The 22,820-nt window shown below is 45.8% G+C and overlaps 1 protein-coding gene across 3 annotated transcripts in view; it reads left to right on the top strand.

The window, feature by feature from the left end:
* Nucleotides 1-17,031, top strand: part of ISOC2 (isochorismatase domain containing 2) — a 185,758-nt gene extending 168,727 nt beyond the window's left edge. For all 3 annotated transcript variants that reach the window (XM_069200619.1, XM_069200620.1, XM_069200621.1), the window contains 4 exons: nucleotides 6,653-6,865; nucleotides 13,709-13,779; nucleotides 13,883-14,000; nucleotides 15,982-17,031. In XM_069200619.1, the coding sequence (XP_069056720.1) occupies nucleotides 6,653-6,865; nucleotides 13,709-13,779; nucleotides 13,883-14,000; nucleotides 15,982-16,062 (483 nt within the window). In that variant the 3' untranslated portion in view covers nucleotides 16,063-17,031. The remainder of the gene's footprint in view (nucleotides 1-6,652; nucleotides 6,866-13,708; nucleotides 13,780-13,882; nucleotides 14,001-15,981) is intronic.
* The last annotated feature ends 5,789 nt before the right edge of the window (nucleotides 17,032-22,820 follow it).

Below are 22,820 nucleotides of genomic sequence, written 5' to 3'. Positions count from 1 at the left end.
CAGTGTGCACTACGCAGTTTGGGGACTTCATCCTGTGTTTCTGCAGGTATATCTCTCAATTGCTGAAGTGTGGTACTTGTAGTTATACTCAAGTGTGCCTTTGAAGTTGGAGGTGGTTTAAAGAGTTCCCTTTTGAACCACAGATGTCTCCCCTAAATTTCAGTCCTGTCTGCAATGGGGGCATAGAATATAGATTTTATCTTTAGTGGTGCCACGATCTGACTCAGAGAGGCCAAGTGTCAGAACCTCTAATCTATCCACCCAAGCCCTCAAATGTCAGGGATCTGTTGTTCCATTTGTTTAAGTTTTATAGCTGTCACTGGGGAATGCACAGATGTGTTTTCCCCCAGCGGAATGAACCTTGAATTAAAAAGGCACACAAAAGACATTTTAGAACATGGAAATGCCCAGTTTCGAGAAGTGACATTTCCAAGGTATTATTGACAAAACCACCTTCTCCATTGGAAAGGGTTTGTCTGGAGGCTGCTCCTCTGCAATCCACTATTGCAGTTAGGATTAATTATAAACTTTCCCCCATATTAACCTATGGGCAGAGCAGTTCTCAATGGTAGTGAAAACACACATGGACATTCTTCTCTTTGTGGGCACATGTGCCCTGGCGCAGGCATAAGCCTGCAGGAGCAGGCTTGACACAAGCTTTGAGAACACCACAAGGGTGCAAGCGCGCCCATACAGGCCTGCTGTGTTAGGCTCAGAATATATATAAAAACATTAATGGGCACGTGTGCACATACTAGCACGTTGTGCCAGGCTCAGTATACATATGAAAACACCATTGTGTAAGTGTGTACATACTGGCAGGCCATGCTAGGTCAGTGTATACCTGCAAACACCAATGTGCACCTTTGGGCAAGCCATGCCAGACTCAGTATATACATAAAAATACAAATGTGCACATATAGGCCAGCCAGGCTTGGTATATACAAGGAAAAACCAATGTGCAAATGTGCACATATCGGTAAGTCATGCCAGGCTCAGTATATACATGAAAACACCAATGTGAAAGGGAGCACATATAGGCCAACCAGGCTCAGTATAAACATGGAAAACACCAATGTGTAAGTGTGCATATATAGGTAAGCCATGCCAGGCTCTGTATATACAGGAAGTCACCAATGTGCAAGTGTGCACATACTAGTAGGCACTACTTCCTAACTTATGTAGGGAGGGCGCACATGTACTTTCACACTGTAATTACAGTGGGAAAGTCCCCAGGGCCCTGAGGCCATCAAACAGGATCAGCAAATCTGCATAGAAAAAGCAAAAAGGTTTTGGGAACCACCGTCCCCGCATGTCAGGTCTAACAGGCACTATACTCTATTCTGCACCACTCTGTTCTACTCTGCGTCCCTGCACTCTATGCCACTCTGCATTCTACACCACTGCACTCTATGCCACTGGACTTTACTCTTTGCCACTGCCCTCTGCATCACTCAACTCTATATCACTCCATTCTACCACTTTATGCAACTGTACTGTGCCCCACTCCAATCTACGTGACTGCATTCTATGACGCTGCATTGTACATCGCTGAATTCAATGCCACTGCATTCTATGCCACTATACTCAGCAACACTACGCCGATGCACTCTACACCAGTCCACTCTACGCCACTCTAATGTATGCAACTTTACGCGACTCCACACTATGCCTCACCAACACACAACACTTTCTGCCACCACACTCTACGACACTCCATGCTACTCTCCTCAATGCCAATAACTTTTAGCCATGCTGAACAGCAGCCACGCTGGTGAACAGTGTGACTAAAACACACTGGCAAAGCCAATAGCTCTTGCGTAGGTGAGACCTCTTGGCTTTGCCAGTGCTTGCTCAGTGGTTCAGATTCAGTTGATGGAACTGGAAGTCGTGGATTAAACTATTGGCTGTGTTGCCAAAATATCTTGCAATTCTTTCTTTCCAATTTTTGTGTTTGAGACTGTAGGTAAGTACGATATAAATATGTAAAAAGTTAAATAACACAGTGGACTGGTCCCTGTCTCCCACATCACATCTGTGAGCGAATTCCCCATGGAATTCAACTCAGTTAGTTTACAACTTCGTGGAATTCTGTGGAGTTCCGCAAGAGGCAGAGTGCCACCTGCCCTGGCCTAAATGCGCCTGATCTCAGAAGCACTAAGCAGGGTCGGCCCTGCTTAGCGCTTCTGAGATCGAACGCATTCAGGCCAGGACAGGCAGCAGCAAAAGCTTTCAGGCCTCTTGTGCAACGGCCTTCCCCGTGTGCTGTACACATTGGGGTGGGTGAGTGCGCACTGCAGCTCAGCTGTGGGCCACACAGCGCAAGGGCAGACTGTCTGCCCTTTCACTGTGTGGCCCATAATCGGGCTGCAGTGAGGTCCATTCCGCTGGCAGGGCTAGTGGAGTTTTTGGTCGAACTCCGTGCTCCGCTTGCCAAAAACTCCGTTAGCTCTGCCAGCGGCGCTGAGGTCACCGCCCACCTTAATCTTAGTTTCCTTAATGAGATTTTACCTCGCACGTCACAGGCTGTGGAGTGAAAGAGCTGTAGTAAGGGCAGTTTCCATGGAGCGAGAGAGCTGGGACCGACGAGGGAAAGATCTAGAGCCGCGGCTTCACTAACCGAGGAGGGGAAAAGCTGTACCCGTCGCTTCCCATGAAACGAGCGAGCTGTGCCTTCACTGACCGCCGAGAGAAAGTGCTGTAATGTAATTTTCCACGAGTTGACAGAGTTGCTACTTCGCTGACTGTGGAGTTCAAGGTCTGTAACGTCACTGACTGTGAAATAAAAGTGCGGTGGGGTCATTTGCTGTGGTGTGGAAGAATTTTGACCTCACAAACCGTGTAGCAAGAGAGCTGTGACGTCACGCGCCATGGAATAAGAGCAGTGACTTCCCGTGGAGTAAAAGAGCTTTGACCTCACTTGCCTGATGTGACGTCAGTGAGCATGGAGTGAAAGTGTTCTGATTTCACTCGCCATGGAGTAACACTGCTGTGATGTCACCGGCGACGCAAGGAAAGTGCTGTGTCGCTATTAGTCGTGATATTACAACATCATGAACAGTGTCAGTGAAATCTTTATTCTTTCTAATATCTTGCAAGGTGACTTGCATTGGAATGTGAACATTTTGTGACATTCTGTGCTCGACGTATAATGTGCAATTAAGTTAGATGTATTCATGGGCATTTCCTTGTCCTTTGACTCTTGTTTCCCATGTACGATCCTGAGGTGATGTTATTCCACAGTAAAACACTTCAAACATGAGCTGGTTACAACTTCTTAGAAGTCCTGCATCCTTAATAGTACAGTGCCAACTTGAATCAGATGGATATGTCGGGCTCGATGTGCAGGGCTCAGGCTGCATCTGTGTTTCAGCTTAATGCTTGGCAAAACCTCTAAACTCGACTGGTTGCAGGCAGAGGGCATCAAGGTAAATCTGCATTGAGCGCACTTTTTGCTGTGGCCGGCTTCGTGTGTGTAGGCACGTCATTGGTCATGCAGTGAAGCCACCGTGGTGTGCGGATCTTTGAACTAAAGAGTATGGACTATGGTGGATGAAGTTTTAACCTGCACCCTCGATATTGGGTAAAGGTTATCAATTTTGTCCAGCGTGCTAACTGTGGGTATTTAACAGCATAGCTTGCCACTGTGGTATGAGTTAAAAATAATAATACAGACATTGCAAAAGAATGTCCAATCAGAACGTTTTTCTACATCAATTATCCAGCTAAAACGCGTTATTTTTTTCTGCAAAATTGTTAACCAACAATCCTACAGTTAGTGGAAGTTTTCAGCTTTTTTTTCCAGAGTCACAAAGTGAAAGAGCTGTGACAATATTAGAACCTGGAGACCGCCAGCAAGCCCTCACCCCCACACCACCAGCCATACGTAGACCGACAAACTTATTGGTTGAAAGAAGTTTTTATTACAAGTTATTTATGATATTTTTACATATTACTTCACCATAAATCACTTCAAATAAACTTTTTCATATTTACAAAAACATAAATCACATCCATAAGATATCTTCAGTAACCATAAATCATTTACTTATGACAGGATCCCTTCCTGTCCTGAACCATCATTGGACCACACAAGTGAGCCGTACCTCACCTGCATCCCTAGGAGGGGCGGTTGCCCTGACTACACCGTTCCTTGTCCACACGCTCAGGGTTCCGCCCCCCCTGCCAAACACCAATTCGCCTAGGGGTGTAACGGGGCGGCCAAGAGCGGGAGCCCCATGGCCCCCCAGCGATCTCGGCTCCCTACCCCTTAATCTGGTGTATACATCCGCAGGTTGGCTCAGTACTTCAGGATCCTATCTCTGGTGTTAACCCGGGGCCCCAGCCTTGGGGACCCCTCTGTTGCTCCTGGTTACTTTAATACCTCACTTTCCACCACAAGGGCGACCAGGGCCCCAAAGGTCCTTCGCCCTCCCCACCCGCCAACAGACTGCAACGCAATTGGGGAGGTGCTCTGCCACAAAACCCGGATGCCACCAGTGGGTCCCTGCCCCAACCCCGCTAAATGTAAACCGACAAAATCTGATTGTTTTTGCATTGTAACAATTTTATAATCATAAAAACATATGCTGTAAGTCAACAACCCATCCTGTCCTAAATCATGATAAAGGCAAACCTAAGGATCCTCCTGCGTCCCAAACACCGTTGGACCACACAGGTGAACAATACATCACCTGTATTCCTTGGGGGGGGCAGTTCTCAACACCTCACTGTCCCTTGGCCACGAGCTCAGGGTTCCGCCCCACCCCAACACTGAGCTGCCGCGGGGGTGCAAGTGGGTTGGCCAGAAGCGGGAGCCCCGTGCCCACCCCAGCGATCTGGGCACCCTAACCCCCAAGCTGGTGTGTACATCCTCCGGCTGAATCAGGACTGCATGATCTTACCTTCTGTGTTATCCAGGGTACCCTGCCTTGGGTACCCCTCTGTTACATAGGGTGCATTTATTAACTCATCTCATGCCACGAGGGCGACCCGTGGCCCAGAGGTCCTCCGCCCTCACCACCTTTAAACGAACCGTGGAAAAACTGCGAGCCGACCGACACTCCAACCACCACAATGCAAGAAGGCCGAGCCTTCCTGGGGGGGCGCTTATGTAGCCCCCCCACTGGCATGCGGGGGCTGGAACCAGTCAGAGCTGGCGCAGCCTTAACATTCACCTTCCTAAACCTAAGTAACAGGCCAGCCCATCACACCACTAGTGCGAAGGGGTTCTTGGGCCTTAGCGGTCCCGTCTTCTAAGGGGCCGCGCTCCCCCATCTTGGGGGGCGCTCTTCCAAGAGTGAAATAGCCGTGGCATCACTGGTCATGGGCTGAAACGGCTGTGATGCACAGATCATGGAGTGAAAGAGCTCTGACCTCACTGGACATAGGGTGAAACGGCTGCGATGCACAGCTCATGGAGTGGAAGAGCTCTGGCATCACTGGTTATGGGGTCAAACAGCATTGGTGCACAGATAAAACGGGGAAAGAGCCGTGGCATTACTGGTCCCACAGATCATAGAATGAAATAGCCGTGGCATCACTGGTCATGGATTGAAATCACTTTGATGCTTGTCGTGCAAGAGCTGAGGCATCACTGGGTCGTGAGGTGAAAATGCTTTGGTGGGGTTGATCATAGAGTGAAAGGTCTCTGAGATCACCGGTCTTGGCCTGAAACAGCGGTGGCGCTCATATTGTTAAATGAAAGTTTTCTGATATCAATCGTGGGGTGAAACAGCTATTGTTTATATTATTGTAGAGTGTAACAGTTGTGGCATCAGTGGTTATCGGTTGAAACAGCTGTTGTATGCAGATTACGCGTTGCAAACTGTGACACCTCTTGTGGGGTGAAACGTCCTTGGTGCGCAGATCATAGAGTGCAAGAACTATGATATCACTGCCATGAAACAGTTAAGGTGTGTGTGTGTGTGTGTATCATAATGAAAGAGTTGTGATGTCATTTTTTTGTGGAGTTAAACATCTGGGGTGCACAGATCAGGGTGTGAAAGGCGTGTGACATCACTAGCCGTGACGTGCATCAGCTGTTGTGCATGAATGATGCAGTAAATGTCTGACATCACTAGCCATTGAGTGAAACCTCTATGCTTTGTAGATCATAGAGTGACAGAATGTGACATCACTGGTCGTTGGATGAAACAACTTATGTACTAAAATCGTAGACTAAAAGACTGTTATCGCTAGCTGTGGAGTGGAAGAGTAGCAGTGCATGGATCATTGATGGAACAGCTGTGACATCACTTGTGATGGACGCAGATCACTGCGAGAAAGAGCAATGACATTACCCATCATGGGGTAAAATAGATGGCATGTTGCTGGTCATGCAGTGATATGGCTATGGTGCACAAATCATTGAGTGAAACAGCTGTGATGTTGCTGGTCGTGGTGCACTGGTGATGGATTGAAACCACTGTGACGTCATTGGCAACAACAGTGAGATTACTGGTCATAAAGTCATCAGATTCTGATGTAATGATTGCTACAATCCGATAACAAGAGGGTTGCTAATATGGAATTGGCCACTGACATATATCAAAACCGTACCTCCGTTTGTTACAGTACAGACCTGATCCCACTTGGTTTTCATCTCTTATCCCCACTCCATGACTCCCTCAATTGTCTTTTTCCCTTACAGGCAGCAAAAGTACTGGACATTCCAGTGATTGTGACAGAGCAATATCCAAAAGGCTTGGGGCCCACTGTGCCAGAGCTCGGTGCTGATGGCTTAAAGAAGTACTCCAAGACCTGCTTCAGCATGCTGATACCAGAAGTGGAAGAGGCGCTGAGTACCATCCCTGATCTACGCTCGGTCATCATGTGCGGCATAGAGGCCCAGGCCTGCATCATGGTACGTCAAGACGTTCAAGATTGTGTATGGAGACTACTTTATCCGTTTAAATCTGGATAAAATATCTTGAGTTACATGTTCTTCATGTGCTCTCATATTATGTAATGATTCTTTCTCATAGACACTTTTAGCCGCAGATTCCTTATCTTTCGAAATCCCCCCCCTGAGTCAGACTAGATCTGGAAGATTTTCAACAGTCCCTCTGAGCACCGGTAGGTGGTGCAGTGTGGCTCCACAGTAGCACAGCTCCTTTAAGGAAATGATGGGAGGAGACACAATCCTGGATAATGCCTTCATTTCCTTTCTTTCTGCAACACCAGACGTAGATCCAGACCTATCTCTTGCCTCTCTGAGACTCCTTTTACCTCAAACTTGCACACAGCAGGTAAGGGAAATGTCACCTTCCAAAACAGGTTTTAAACCTTGTGGGACTGTCATAAATGTCTGGGATAAACCCTCATCATATTTGCCTTTGATGCTTTGGATCAAGTCATGACTCTAAGGCCTGTAGTAATTGCGTGTCGATGAACTCGAAGCCCATACGAGACCGTGAGGTGAAACACTACATCGCCAAGCACCAGAAGACTCCACAAAAGGACTGCGCCAAGTCACAAGTTCAGTCCAATTTCCATTCCAGATCCAGAAGTCGTAGGAGTTATTTCAGAGATTCGTCTTAGTCTTGATCAAAGTCATCAGGTAAGTTGAAGAACAATCACAAGAAATCTTAGGAGACTCTGCACCTTCCTGTCACACTTACTGTCCTGAGATGGCACGGGTAGGTGTCCTACTTCTCAATCCTGCTCCTGAAGTCTATCGACATCGGAGCCTATCCTACAACTTGTTCCAACACAAACTGAGTTTCTCGGGCCACCCGCCACTCCAAAACCAATCGAAGAGTTCAGTGAGATCAACTGACTGTTAGGATCCTTGCAAACTCCCTCTGGTGTGCCTTTGGGCCCATGGAGCAGAGAGTTCCTCCATCTGGAATATAACTGGTGGGTTTGCCATTGGCACTGGTTGGACCCTCCAAGGCCACCACTGGGCTGCCTCGGACTCCAGTTCTGACTCCACCTCTGGCACCAAGGTCCATGTCAGTTGCCGGACCTTCACTGATGCCGACTCCATTGATGCCGGAAGATGAAGAAGCCATTGTACTCTCTGACTAAAAGTCAGCACCCGTTCAAGCTCTGTGAGGCTGTGCCTGGCCAATGTTTTTGCACCACTTCCTCTACCCGAGCCTTAACAAGGGAAAACCCATACTCTGCATTTCCTGTTTGTCACAGATTTTTGGCAAAGACTGTGATGTGGGTAATGAGCTTGGCCAGCCAAGTCAAGAAGAGAATTGGTATGATGAGTTACAAGAGGCTAGTGTCCTTGATACCTCCCCTGAGTCCGAACTCCTCTAAGCCCTTAGTCTTGGCAGTGACGAGATCCATGGTAATATGTAGGGCAGCCGAAGTCCTTGACCTCCAGCTGCCCACCTTAGAGTTCAAGATCAGTGTTCGTACAGAAGTCCTTCAGCCAGGGCAAACACTTCCTGAGTCCATCTTACCTCTTAATGAGGCTTTTACGGATACTATTTGGGGGCATGGGACAAATCTTGCTCTTGCCGCTAGGTCACCTGCCAGATTGCACAATGGCACTGCCCTGTCACTAGTGATCCTGCATTCTTCTCAGCACACCTCCCTTAAAAGCTTGCTGGCCAAGGCTTCTGCAAGCAAGACTAACCCCAACACATTAAACACATAAAAGGTGATGGGAAGAATGCGTGCAATTTGTCTAACCACTGACAATTGCTCGGTAAAGCATCTGAAACCATTGCGCTTTTGCTTACCATGCCACCTCAATATGGGCCCAGCCATATGCAAATCAGCTTTGATGCTGCTCCTCATGGGAACAGTCCAGCCTGAACTGCCAGGCCCTCACTGAACCGGAACACAAACAACCTAGCACCGGTTTTGTCCTGGCAGGGGGTCATCAACCAAGTGTAGCTTGGTTTCAGTGGCAGTGAGCAAAAGGCACAAAAGGTGATGGGAGGAATGCTTGCAGTTTGTCTAGCCACTGGCAGTCACTTTGTGATAGCATCCCAACCCATTGTTCTTTTCCTCGTTATACCAAGTCAGTTTTGACCCAACCAAATGCAAATCAGCCTTGACCTTGCTCCTCATGTGAACAGTCCAGCCGGAACTGCCAGGCCAGGTCCTCACCGAACTGGAACACAAGCACAAGCAGCCCAAGACCGTTTTGCCCTGATTGCCACTCTTCAGTTGTGTGTAGCTTAGTTCCCATGGCACAGTGAACACGGATCCCATGTCTGGGCATACCCTTGCCACTTAGGGCTGTACATCAGACACACCAAAGGTGATAGGAGGATGCTTGTAAATTGTCTACCCACTGGCAATCACTCGGGGGAGCTTCCCAACCCATCTTTCTTTTGCTCACATGCCATCTCAGTTTGGTTCCAGCATATGCAAATCAGCCTTGGCCCTTTTCCTCATGGGACCAGTTCAGCCTGAACCGCCCAGTCCGCTAAACCCCTGCAGCCCCACCTAGCAAACCCCTTTAGAGTGCCCTTAGCAGAGTACAGACACCTGGTGGGAGAAAGGATCAGATGATTCTTTGCAGGTTTGGCAGGCCATAACATTGGACAAGTGGGTCCTGTAAATTGTTAGGTAGGGGTATGCCCTATTATTCATTCTCTCTCTGCCACACCTTCAATCCCCCTCCCATCACGACTGGCAGAGGAGCATGTGTCCATTTTGCGGCATGAATTGCGAGCCCTTTTGGTCAAAAAGGCTATCGAGAGGGTGCCCGCAGAAGAAGTAGGATGTGGCTGTTATTCCTGCTACTTTCTGGTTTCACAATAAGGAAGGAGACCTCCTTCCTATTTTAGACCTGCACCTTCTCCATGCCTTCCTCTAGACGGAAACATTTAAAATACTCACACTGGTTCTATCTGCCCTCGATCCTGGAGATTGGATGGCGGCTTTGGACCTGCAGGATGCATATTTTCATATACCCATCCTGAAGGGCAATCAGCCCTACCTGTTATTCTTGGTGGGAAAGGAGTATTTTTAGTTTGCTGTACTCCCATTTGGTCTCACCAGTACCCATCAGGTATTCACGAAAGTGATGGCGGTAGTCGCAGAACACCTTTGGAGGTCAGGGTTGCCATTCTTCCACTATTTCAATGACTGGCTGTTGAAGGCAGGCTGCCTCAGGAAGTTGTAAACCACCTCCAGTCTAAGGTGAACCTCCTGTCATCTTTGGGGTTCACTATCAACATGCTCAAGTCAGACTTGACTCCTTCTCAGATGCGCCTCTTCATTGGAGCAATTTTGAGCATGATTCAACTTTCTGTCTTTCCCCCGGGAAAGAGAGTACAGGACATTCAAGCTATGATCCTGATCTTTCAGCCTCGGTCCTGGATTTTAGAGAGGTCAACTCTGAGGATTCTTGGACTGATAGTCTCCTGCAGCCTGCCAGTAAGCACACCAGATGCCATATGCAGACTCTGCAATGGAATCTGAAATCTCATTTGGCGCAGCATCAAGAAGACCTCTCCGATCATGTTCAGATTTTGGAGGAAACTGCAAATGATTTGCAGTAGTGGTTACTGGACCACAATTTGGTTAGCTGCAGATCCCTCTCCCTTCCTCATAGAGAACTAAAAGTAGTGACCAATGCATTGCTTCTGAGTTGGGATGATCATCTAGGAGAGGTGGATTTCAGAGGCCTCTGATCTCTGGCAGATTCCTGGCTCCATATTAGCCTTCTGCAGCTGAGGGCCATCCACTTGGTATTGAAAGCCTTCCTTACTTTCATCAGGGTAGGCTGGTGCAGATGCTCATGGACAACTTCACCATCGTGTGGTACTGCAACAAACAAGGCAGTGTAGAGTTGTGTATTGTGTGCCTGGAGGCCCTGAGCCTCTAGAAATGGCTGGACCACTAGGGAATTTTCATGGTGGTGAAACATTAGGCAAGATCGTTAAATGCCATGGTGGGCAAGCTCAGCCATTGGTGCCTTGTGGACCAAGAGTGACAGTTTCACCCGGAGGGGGTACAAGGTTTCTTCCATGAACGGGAAGAACCTTGGCTCGATCTGTTTGCCACAGCTGAGAATGTGCAATGTCAGCACTTCTGTGTGTTAGGAGTTTCCAAAGCATCTCTCGCTCAGAGATGCATTCTGCCTCAAATGGAATAGGGACTCCTGTATGCCTGTCTGTCGGTACCATTCCTCCCTGAGTCCTCAAGAAGATCAGGACAGACAGAGCCCAAGTCAATCTAGTGGCCCCAGATTGGACACAAAGACTACAGTATTCGAACTTCAGGCTGCCCTTCCAAGAGGCTCTGCTATTGTAGCAGCAGAGCAGGGTTCTGCACCCAGGCTTTAGCCATCTCCAACTTCATGCCCAGAGACCTATCTTCAACAGTTGAAAACCTTCCTTCGGAGATAGTTGGTGTCATCTTGGCAGCCAGATGTCCCGCAAAAAAAAAAAAAAATAGTATAAAGTGTGGTTAGGTTAGATTTGTGGCTTGGTGTAGTTCTTGGCAGATAGACATCCCCCGGCACAGTTATCTGAACTTTTGTTGCTTGCTTTGTCCCTGGCAAGGCCTTTCTCTGGGCACAGTTAAAGGGTATCTTTTGGCTCTTTCGGTCTTTTTGTGGTTGCCAGATCAGCCCTCATTGTTTGTCTTAAGTTTTATGGGCTTTTTTTTTAAAGGTTTTTAACATTTGTTTCCTCCTTCTCCCTTTGTCATGCCACAGTGGGACCTTAAGTTGGTCCTCACATTTCTGATGTTCCCTCCCTTTGAATTAATTCACGGCTGTCCCCTGTGGCTTCTCAACCTGATGATAGTCTTCCTCCTTGCTATAAAATCGGAGCAGCCTGTGAGTGAGCTTCATGCTCTTTGTGTCAATGAGCTGTACGCCACCTTCTTCCTAGACAAGCTAGTTTTGCGGACATGGCAGTCCTTCTTGTCTAAAGTTGTGACGCCAATTCATGCCGGTCAAAAAATCACCCTGCCGGCGTTCTATGCTCTGCCTCACCTCTTTAAGGAGGAGGATAGACTCCACCATTTCGACACCAAGAGAGATCTAAGCTTTTATCTTGATCATACTAAATAACACTGGGTACGCAAACAGCTCCTTGTGAAATTCTCTGGAGCAAAAAAAGGCAAGGCTGTGCAGAAGAGAATCATCTCCTCCTGGATCGTGCTTTACATTAAGATTTGTTATTTATTGTCCAAAAACAGCCTCCGGATGGACTACGTTCTCATTCTACCAGGGCCAGAGCTGCTATCAATGTGTTGGCACGCGGAGTCCCTGTCCTGGACATTTGACAAGCGGCTACAAAGCACTTTTGTTTGGTCAGCCAAGTTTGCAAGATGGGTATTTTGCCTGTTTGGTCCTGCAGAACTTTCTGGTTTGAGTCCGTTCAAAGACCCACCTCCGAATAAGTACTACTTTGGTATTGACTCAAAAGGTGAGGCATCTGCTGCTAAAAGTCCAGCAGAAGAACAAGTTAATTACCTATGGTAATGCTCTTTCTGGTAGAGACTTTATCTAGCTGCAGATTCCTTACTGACCCTCTCCTCCTCCTCCTCCTAGTTTTGTGATTAAACTCTATCTGTTACTAAGACCCCAAGAATAGGCATCTGCTAACTGGTCACAACCAATTTGCTATTTGAGCTCTGCATCTGGGGGCATGGACAGCCTCGAAAGCAACTGAAGGGAGCACACAGGAGTGGCACCCATATGGTCTCTGCACGTCATTTCCGGAGCAAAACAATGTCCGTGCAGAGCCTCATGGTGCCACCTACTGGCACGCAGAGGTAGTGCTGAAAAGGTTCCAGAGCCAGTCTGATGCCTGGTGAATATTCAAATGGTGAGGCTGCTCGAGAGTATATACCAGAAAGAGCATTATGGAAGGTAAATAACTTGTTCTTCTCTCTGTCAGTTCCTCTGCAGGACTTTGAAGGAGTTTCTTAGAGAAGCCAGACACTTTGCCAAGATGACCAGTGAGGTGGCTTATGCACTGATTACTGCAACAGTCTAACACTCGCATCTCATTCGGTTTACATAGCCAGACCCCAGGTCTTAGGGCACCAAGAAGGCATAAAGAGCTTCACTGTACACTTCTCGTGTTCTTTTGTCCTCAGTGAAGACATGTCTCAACTGGAGCAGACCCAGAGGAAGCAAGGCGTTATCTAAAACACGTACTAAAGCTTTTTAGTTGATACTTCAATGTTTTAAGGCATCTTTGGTTGTAGTCAGGTGTCATTAGGGTCATGAATTGAGGTACTAGCAAAGGGAACACCACTTAAAATCTTCCGTAAAGACAACAAAAGAGCTCCACTGATTGGGTGATTGTACTGGACTCTTTCTTCTTGTAAAGCATTGATCAGTGTTATGCGGTAAAAGGGCATTTCTTAAACTTCATGCCAGTAAAAGGCTTAACATGTGGATGCTAATTTGGCAGCAAACTCAGACTACCGACACAGCGTGACGGCATCTGAAAGAGCTAAATATCCGCAAAAAAAGTCTGTCACTTAAGACGAACACTCTTCAGCCACATGGCACTGAAAGCTCAGTGTGCTGTAATTGCAATGAAGAGGAAGCTTTCCATGAGACAAAGTAGGTAACATCCCCTGAACCCGACTTTCGTTGGCGGGTTCCGTTATACTTCGCTGACACTTTTGCAAACTCCCATCGTATTTTTCCTTCGTCTCACGACTAACGGTATTACAATATTACTGCCACCTCCTGCCCCAACAATGCTAACTAAGCCAAGCGTCTAGTGTCTTCTGTTGCCATCACTCTCCTCCGCTTCCTCTTCAGAGCACTACTCTCTGTCTGCTGGAGAAGGGCCTGGATGTCCATGTCGTGGCGGATGCCTGCTCGTCCCGAAGGTAATAACCCAAACAGTAGCGGTCCATGCATCCAGCGCGATGGAGTGGATCTGTTCAGAATTTGGAGATGAAAAAGTTAATCAAGATTTGTTCCCTTTGTCAGCCAGGTGGATCGGCTCTTCGCCCTATCCCGGGCAAAGCAGAGCGGCGCCTTCCTCACCACTAGCGAAGGGGCGATATTACAGCTGGTCCAAGATGCTGCCCACCCCAGGTTCAAAGAGGTAATGCTTGCCTGCGTTTTACTTTTGAGATCCCACTCTTTCCATTCAGTCTACCTGTCAGAAGTTTTGCCACCCTTTTTATACATGCTTTATTTCTTCTACACATAATAAGAGGCAGGCACATTGTTTTACAGACTGCAAATCTGTGCAGTCTACTAGATCCCCTTATGCATGTTATTTTCCAATTGACATCAGTCTGGATAAAGTGATAGATTTTCATCAGCCTCGCATTAATTGCCCGGTGTCCTTTTCAAACCACAAATTCGAACTAGGAAAGCTGTGGAGGGTTTCTTCCAGTGATAGGATGCACTGTGAGCAGTTGGTTTGTTCCGAGTGCAGAGAACATTCTCATTAATCACAGAGCATCTGATCAGAACAGCTGTAAACTTCCCACAACCTTCAAGCGCCCGGCAGGCCACAGGGCATTTTAGTCAGTTCCCTGCGACCAATCAGTTTGTCTCAGCAGTTAAGCCAGTCTGGATGGTGGAAGGGCAGCCATGCACATTGTGTGCCCTTCATAGTTGTGGACATCACCTCTTCCTTTGGGTCAGGGGAAGGTGTGGTCCATTCTGCAGCATGGTGATAGGCCGTTGTCCCCACCCTTACATTATTGTAATCTTTACGTCTCTCTCTTGCATATAAACACTAAGCGAGTCTCGGTCAACCAGCCTAGCCCTCTGCTCGTACGGACCCTGCACGGTTGCCCCTACCAGTGTTGCATGTGGCCTCCTTCCACTGTCTGTCAGTCCCTGCGTTCTCAGTACTGTCCTGCTACTTTACACTCCTCTAATATACCTCCACATATGTCATAGGATGTCCTTTCCCTCTTCTGCCCTTCCCTGACGTGTCCAAATTCCGTTCCTCTCCATCTTCCCTCATACCATCCCTTTAAATGCATCTCTCTATCCTCCTCTTGTCAATCTCTGATTCCCTTCTCTCCCTCTTCTACTTCACTTTTTTCTTCTGTTCCATCTATACCATCCCCTTTCCTCTTGCCACTCTCCCTCTGCTCCCATTGACCTCCAGTCTGTACGGTATGTTATGGCTCGCCCTACCTTTCTCCCATGTTCCCCAACACTTTTCCTTGGCCCAGCCTGTAACCATCTTCTTTGCTTCCCCGCCTGCCCCTTGCCGCCTCGACGCTTTGATTTTCTTTCCTTACCCTATATTGCAATGTCGCTTGACTGCCTCCCACTTCCTTCCCTCTGCACCCTTACCCACGTTCTCCATGTTGCGTATTTGCCTCACTGTAACATCTGCCAGACAGATCCATTTGTATGTGGCGCCTCGAGCCGGACTAACGCATCCAGCTAGGCCTGGCTTTTTGGTTCAGCAGCACTTGCCATTCTGAGACTGAATGGAGAGGAAATAAGGTTGGTGGCTAGCTGTTGTCTTTGGAAATTCACAACCTAGCTTCAAATTCCAGTCAATGCTGAAAATTATGTGATTCTTGGAAAATCACGCTGTAATGGGCAAGATGTACGAAGCATTTTTGCCTTCACAAAGGGAGAATCGAGCTGTGACTACAAAAATGCTTTTTCTGATGGACAAAGCCCACTTTGGGATTTTGGTAGCTAATCGCAGCTTGTTTTTGCGTTTCAGTATTTGGAAGGTGTGTCTTTTGAGGGTGTCCCTTCCTAGTACTGAATCTCAGTGTTATGAACGTTTGAATGTTTTGCAACCGAAATGCACTTGCAAAACATTTGCAATTTTCCACCAACGTGAAGTTGATGGTAACCCATTCGCAAAGGGGCTCCAGATTACATTTGCGCTATCTAAATGCCAATACATGATGCTAAGTGCTTCTATATAAGACACATGCTAAACTGATATTGGCCAACAGAGATCAGGCCCTAGCCAATCGCAATGTAGTCTGGCCCTTGATGTCATGATGAGTTCAGTCTCTGAGATCACTCTGCCAGGCTCTGAGGCCCATACCATGGAGGACTAAGTGATCTCTGTTTTACTGCTTCCTTTTAAGGTTCAGAAGATAATAAAGGAGCCTGCTCCCGACACTGGTCTTCTTGCCTTCTTTGCAGGCCAGAACCCCCTCTGCACTTAAACAAATCGCCAGGGACAAGATGGATGAATAATTCAGCAAATGGATGTATGATCGGGGAAATCTGTGATGTGGACCGACTTTTTAATGAAAATCCTGATGCAATAATGGATGTATGGCTAATTTCAGTTCATCAATATTTCAAGGAGAACTGTTTCACGAAAACTACAGCAGGCTTTTCTCGTACCACTAAAATTCTTAACCAGTGCACGCCAAAAACAGTTGTTCAAAAATTAAAGATTTCAAGATTCAAAATGATGCAGACATACAAATGTAATTATTTTTTAATACAATATATGCAAAATGTATAACGGTTCCCATCATTTTTTTAAATCAAAACACTGCTTATCATGCAGTTGCTCAGTAGTGAGACTACTTTTAGTTTCCATGTACTTCTAGCCAGCAACATCTTTTCAACCTCCTCATGACTACTCCTAAAAGGTACCTCGAGGATGTTATTAACATTTTACTTTGTTTGCAGCAGTTAAGGCTATCACTTTATGTTTCACCTTCCTTATTCCCACGCAAAAGGGCCAAGAAATATCCTACTTTGTATATCGACATTGTGTCAGAAACAGATATTTAATTTGTTTGAATTTGCATATGGATAAATATTCTCTGTCAACCATTAGTGAATTGGCAATATATTTGTTGCTGATTAGTCCTCGTTACGTGTCTTAATGTCACATTTTTTTCCGCAACATGCAGCTTAACAATCTGTGAACTGGTGCAGTGTGCACTTGCAATACATGCCTTCAATCTTCCTGATATGAATGTTCACCAAAGTTTATCAGGATTTGTGACTTAAATTTGCGCCTGTTCAGATTATGCATAATTAATTTCCTTTAGCAATGTGTCCACTGTCCTGTATGTATATTTAAATACATCACCTGTGTAGATATTGTCTTAGGTTCCTTAAGTTTATTAAAAGATGTGAAAATTTTCATTAACCACATTAAAGCTGCAAACGCACTGGGTCATGCAGTCGATATTTTCAAGTGTAAAATTTGCGATATTGTTTTGGTTGTAACTGGCTGGGTCTATTCCTTTTATCTGTACCTCCCTTTCTTGCCATGGTCTGTTACCTCTTCTTTTTTCGGTGCTTTGTGAATACTCTTTTCGGTTGCTTCCTCCCTCTTGTCTTTGAGCATTACACAATTTTACCATGTACTCCATGCTCCCCGTGCCAAGATCTGGAGGTAAACAGCTTTCGTTTTTTGAGTTTATTCTGCCTCCCTAAGAACTGATAAACCATTTTTTAAAATTGTTTTCTTTATCTGCCCCTTCTTTCATTCTGTTTTTAATGTTTCACTGTATGCAGTTTCATAAGACCTGTGATATCCTGTTTACCACATTTGAATTGTGTAACACCTACACCTCCATTTTTATCTAATGTTCCTGGTCCCGCATCAGAGACCCGAGTCAGATGAAATGGTTAGTCCTACAAGGTCCCCTGATTTCTGGACCATATTTCAGTGTAGATCTTATTTTTTATGTGATGTGCCTTCCGATAATGGGCTAGTGCTTGACCGGCATAATTATAACTTAACTATTTCTATTTGTGAAAGGGTTTTGAGCTACGTTGTCTATATGAGGTTCCCAGTTCTAATATGTAAAATAATGTTTTTCTACCTAGGGATTTGAATGTATATGTTCTATAGTTCATCACATTATTTTATCAGTGCCTGGTGCCTCACAATACTTTTCCTTTCTCCAAAACCATTTTGTATACAAATACTAATGTGCTGAGCCCAATCTTTGCCTGTTTATACAACTGCAAAAGCAAAACTGCACCACATCTAGACATCAAAGGAGCACATGTCAGCCCCAGAAGAGCCCCATCATGGCAACGGTGGGAGTGTCTTCTCGAAAGCTGCCTCGGCTGGAGTTTTTCCTCCAATTTCACCAGTTTCTGTTTAGAAATAAATCAGTTACCATCATTAATAAGGTCCCTCTGTTTGAAGGTGGAGTACAATGCACCTTAACATCACAGGTGGAAAACTCTCAAGGGACCATAGTGTGATCGATGGTTGCAAAGAACTTTGGAAAATGGGCACAGTGGACCTGTGCTTTTCCTATTCAGTGACCACAGGGTTCCACTCTAATCTGCCTCAGATAGAGACTAGGTAACCTCGTGTATCATTAGAAGAGGTGATAATTAAACACACATTCCTTTAAAATCAAGAATATACACTACCGGAGAGCGTCATCCTTCCTCAGTCGGGAGTAATCTTCGACCGTTTCCAACCATTCACCAGAATCCCATTTCATTCAACCGTACGGTTCTACAGCTGCAGATCTTATTTTATTCTTTGGAATTAATTTGTGTGTCACGCGCTGAGAAGTCTCAAATCTACATCTTATAGGTCCATAATATAACTGTCATACCTTCATCCTCAGTATGTTTTTTGGTTTCTGGACATTGTGTAGCAAACCAGCTATCTGTTGTGTATGTTATTTTCTACAGTGGGCATTGACAGGAACTGCTCTTTTTAAGTGCAATGAACACATGCCAGATCCGATATGATGCCTTATTAATGTAACGTGAATTGCTGCACGTTTGAACGAGGAAAGCGTCACAACTTGACTCTGACCAATAAAGTCCCTACAGATCCCTCCACCCATGTGGAGTGGACCTGTAAAAGCCGCAGCTCGAGCGCTCACTCACGTTTTCTGATCTGATTCCCTCTTTGAAACTTTTCACATCCATTTGCATCACATAACACTACTCAAAATCTGTTTTTACCCAAAAAATGCACACACCATGGGAGCAGACCTGGTGATGTGTAAGTCCTTGCATATTTACTTTGTTCTATATCCTGCTAATACGATGCCTTATGGCCACTGTCCATTGACCTTGGGGAAAGCGATCCTATGACAGAAACAGGGAGAGCTTGAAAACCGGAAGAGTGACACTAAAGACTGAGGGAGGTAATAGAAGGAGGCATGTGGCAAGCAATAGAAAAAAAGATTTGTTATATATTTTTGATGGAACCCAAATATGATCTTAAAGGTACTTAAGAGTACCTTCTGACTCTGTAAATTTACAAGATTACAAAACAAGAAAATAGTTTAAGAACTGCAGTTTTGTGCACATAAGAGTACACTCGTTCTCCTTCTTTCGTACGATCTGTACTCAGACTGTTTGACTGTCATTTTTGAGTTCCTGTCTTGTTTTTGTAGACCCTGATTAATGTACATGTATTCACAGAAAACAATGGTTCAAAAAGACCAGTAGGCCCATTCAGTCAGGCTAACCCACTACTCCCAGTAGCACCTAAAGTTCATACATAGTTTCCGATTATATCCTGGATTGTTCAAACATAATTTTTTGTTTTAAACATTAATTTTCTATGTCGCTGGTATTATTTCTCATTGCCTTTTTTTGTATATAACAGTTGGGCATTTTTGTGTGTTCCTGGCGCAGATGTGGCTAATTGTGAGCAGTATTGGTTTCAATGAACCATCGTCATGCCCAACAAACGCTCCCATTTCTAATGGTTTCCTTCCAGTTAACTCCTCTGTCCTATGATCTGTGAGCAATCACTTGGTGGTGTCCATCTCCATCTCCACCTTCACCTTCATCCCTGGGGCTTGAAGTCACGTTGGTCCAAATATCGTTATTTTTGTGACTCTGTGTTGTTAGTTGTAGGTTCTGTCCAGTAACAAACCTGTGCGACTGCTGCCACCTTGGGTAACGGAGAGAGCCAACTCTGGAGTTACCATGGTTACAGCTGCCTTTAAATGGATGTGTCATCCAAAGATGGATATTCAGTAGGTAGAGAATCTATCTGAGGAACATGCAAACATCAGACTAGAAATGGGAAGGGCGATGTCTTGTAAGATTGTGGTGTCAGTTGTAGGGTATGACTTTGGTAACTTGGGAAAGAGAGAATACCAAGAGACTCTTGTATAAATGTCGCACCTTATGCGGAAGGAGAGCCGGCCACCGTCTTGGGCAGAGCATAACAAGCAAGTAAGAAGTGTATGTGAACTTTTTTTTTCTAATACTATCGGGTGTTCTTGGCCAGCGCTGAGTGAACAATAAATTATAATGTGCAGATATACAGAACATTGATATATCCGGAGATCAGAAAATAAAGCCTCTTTAGGACGTCAGTGTTTATTATTCTCACTTTATTTTAAAAAAATGCATCTCCTCCCACTCGCAGTCTAGTGGCCCCATCAGCCGCTTCTGCACCCCAAACCCCGAACATCGATCTCCGAATAAACAGTCCTTTCCCTCTCAATCAAGAGCCTTTACGTTCTCGCTGTCTCCAGAATAGCCAGTGGCTTCCATCCCCAGAGCTCTTTCGCTGAAACATCACAAGTTGTGTAGTTAGTTATACCGTTTGCATAATGTACTCCTACGACCTGAAAAAGGTACAGTGTGCCAAGTCCAGCGTCACTTTCTGTGCGAGGGCGTAGGCTAAGCCCCCTTTCACAGCAAAAAAGAAAGCAATGTGCAATGCTAAACCTGTGTTTATTTGAAAAAAAAAAAACCTTGCTATGTACACAAACAAACAGAAACTTGAACGGGCGGCTTCTCTACAACACTGTCAGCCGCTTCTTATACATTTTCAAGGTGCTCCTCTGGTGGGCGGGCCCAAAGTCTAAAGAGTATTTTTCCGGGCTGACAATCTCTCAGCCCTGAGGTCTGTGAGGTCATCAGCTCGGCAAAGACCTAGCATCAAGGGCCAGTCTCCACTACCTGAGGACATGGGGATAAAGTTAGCCCTGGACGCTCCAGACGCACGGCGTGAAACGCTAAGCCTCCACGTCAATCAGGTAGTGGAAAGAGCATTGTCACCCCACCTTTCCCAACTCGTCGTGGGGTGGAACTGTCCCTGTAACGAGGTGGGAAAGGTTGTGGTAAGACACACTGCACAGACTTGCCTTGAGGTGTCTGTGACTGCTTCCTCTGTGAGTTAATCCTGGAATCAATTGCAATGCTGTGGGCATCTGTGCACACACATGATTTATTTACTGCCAGACCAGTGCCAGGCCAGCTACGGTGGCAACAGTGCCAGTGGGGAAGCAAAGGTAAGTGAGCCCGAAATGGTGTGGGCATATATAAATTCCTTCGCTTACATAAATAATTGGTCTGGAACACTCCAGAAGCAGAATATTGTATTGCACGCAGCTCTCATGGAGTTAAAAATGAGAGGCCAGGAGCGGGGACAGCATGTATACATAGTCAAGGTGAAGTGAAAAAAAAATGCCAGTTGGGCCTTTCTGCCTCTTTGACTGAATTGTTGGGAATATGTTTAGTGGCAGTGGTTGGCCCTGAACCAGCTGAAGTTAGCTATGAATTGTACATGACCAGGTTGGCTTCTGAGAGGACGTCACTCTGCATAGAGGATGGTATGTGTATGCATCACAAGTAAGGCGACCTCACTCAAATACTCCTGAATATGGACGTCACATATTTTGTTCCAGCACAAAATAAAATTATCTCTGTCAACGCTGTTTTTTCACCCACTTGTAAATTAATTGCTAACCCTGCATGAGAATGTGAATGGCTTATTCCCCTGCACTGTTACCATTGCTACTCTGTTGTAAAGCACTCTGCCATGCTGTGCCACACTCCTGCATGTGCCTCATCAATAACCAAAAATAAATAAAGAAATTACATCAAATGAGGTCAGGGTTGTAAATTGTGTTGTAGGGTATGATTTACTCCCTCTTTCAGGGTGCACCCCATATTATAAATCTGCATACCTGCAGCTTCTCCCCATTTCTTGTTTGTAGGGTAAACAGTAAATACCCAGACGAGGTCCTTCCTAGCGTGAAGTTTACATCAAGAATGCACAACACCATCATTGCACATTTGTATTTGTATTTGGTATTTATAAAGCGCGTTCCGGCCGAAGCATCGAATCGCTCAAAAAGAGAGAAGCAAGTGACAACTAAGTTAACGAGGGAACAGCCAAGTTTTAATAAGCTTCCTAAAAGCCATAACATTTTGTTTCTTCCTTATGCACAAAGGGAGTGAATTCCAGCATTTGGCCGCTTCCACCGTAAATGCCTTGTCACCCCATCTAGCTTTATGAGTGCGGGGGACCTGAATCAGAAAGGATCCCGGGGATCTAAGTTGCCGGTTGAGCCTGTACCAGCATAGCCTGGAAGATAGATAATCGGATCCACTTCCTTGTATGGCCTTATTGGTCAAACATAAGGTTTTAAACCTAATTTGATTTGCCACCGGTAGCCAATGCAATTGTTTCAGGCTATCAGTAGCAGAAGCCGAGCACGGGAGAGAGTGAATTGAAGATTCCTTGGTACATTTCACTTTCAGAGTGCCAAAGATGTGTGTTCTGGCAAGGGAAAGCTGAAGAGAGTCATTGTATGTGCTGATGGAACACGTATGGGTGTAAGGTATTTGTTGTGTGAGTATGGCATGCATGAGTATGTGGACAGTGAGGTGGAAAGTGTGACTGTGTGTTGTGAATGTGCGAGTATTACGCCACTTGCGAGCTAGGCAGTTGGTTAAAAGAAGGGTTGAGTGGTACCATTGTACCACATAAAATTATTTGCTCGGGTCAAGCTGTGAAATGTTAAAATTGTTTTTAGCACCATTCTAACATGTAGCGGACTAGCGTGCATCACACACAAAGCAGATGTTTCAGTAGACTGCAGCATGAATGGCTGGTAGCTCTTAATGCATGCAAATGTGCATGCTGTATTTCTGTCACTCTTTCATATGAACACTGACATGCACACACCCTCGCATGCCCTTATCAGTACACCTATATGCTTAT

This window comes from Pleurodeles waltl, chromosome 7, assembly GCF_031143425.1.
Source record: "Pleurodeles waltl isolate 20211129_DDA chromosome 7, aPleWal1.hap1.20221129, whole genome shotgun sequence".
In the NCBI taxonomy this organism is placed as follows: Eukaryota; Metazoa; Chordata; class Amphibia; order Caudata; family Salamandridae; genus Pleurodeles; species Pleurodeles waltl.
This window is presented reverse-complemented; position numbering and strand designations above follow the sequence as displayed.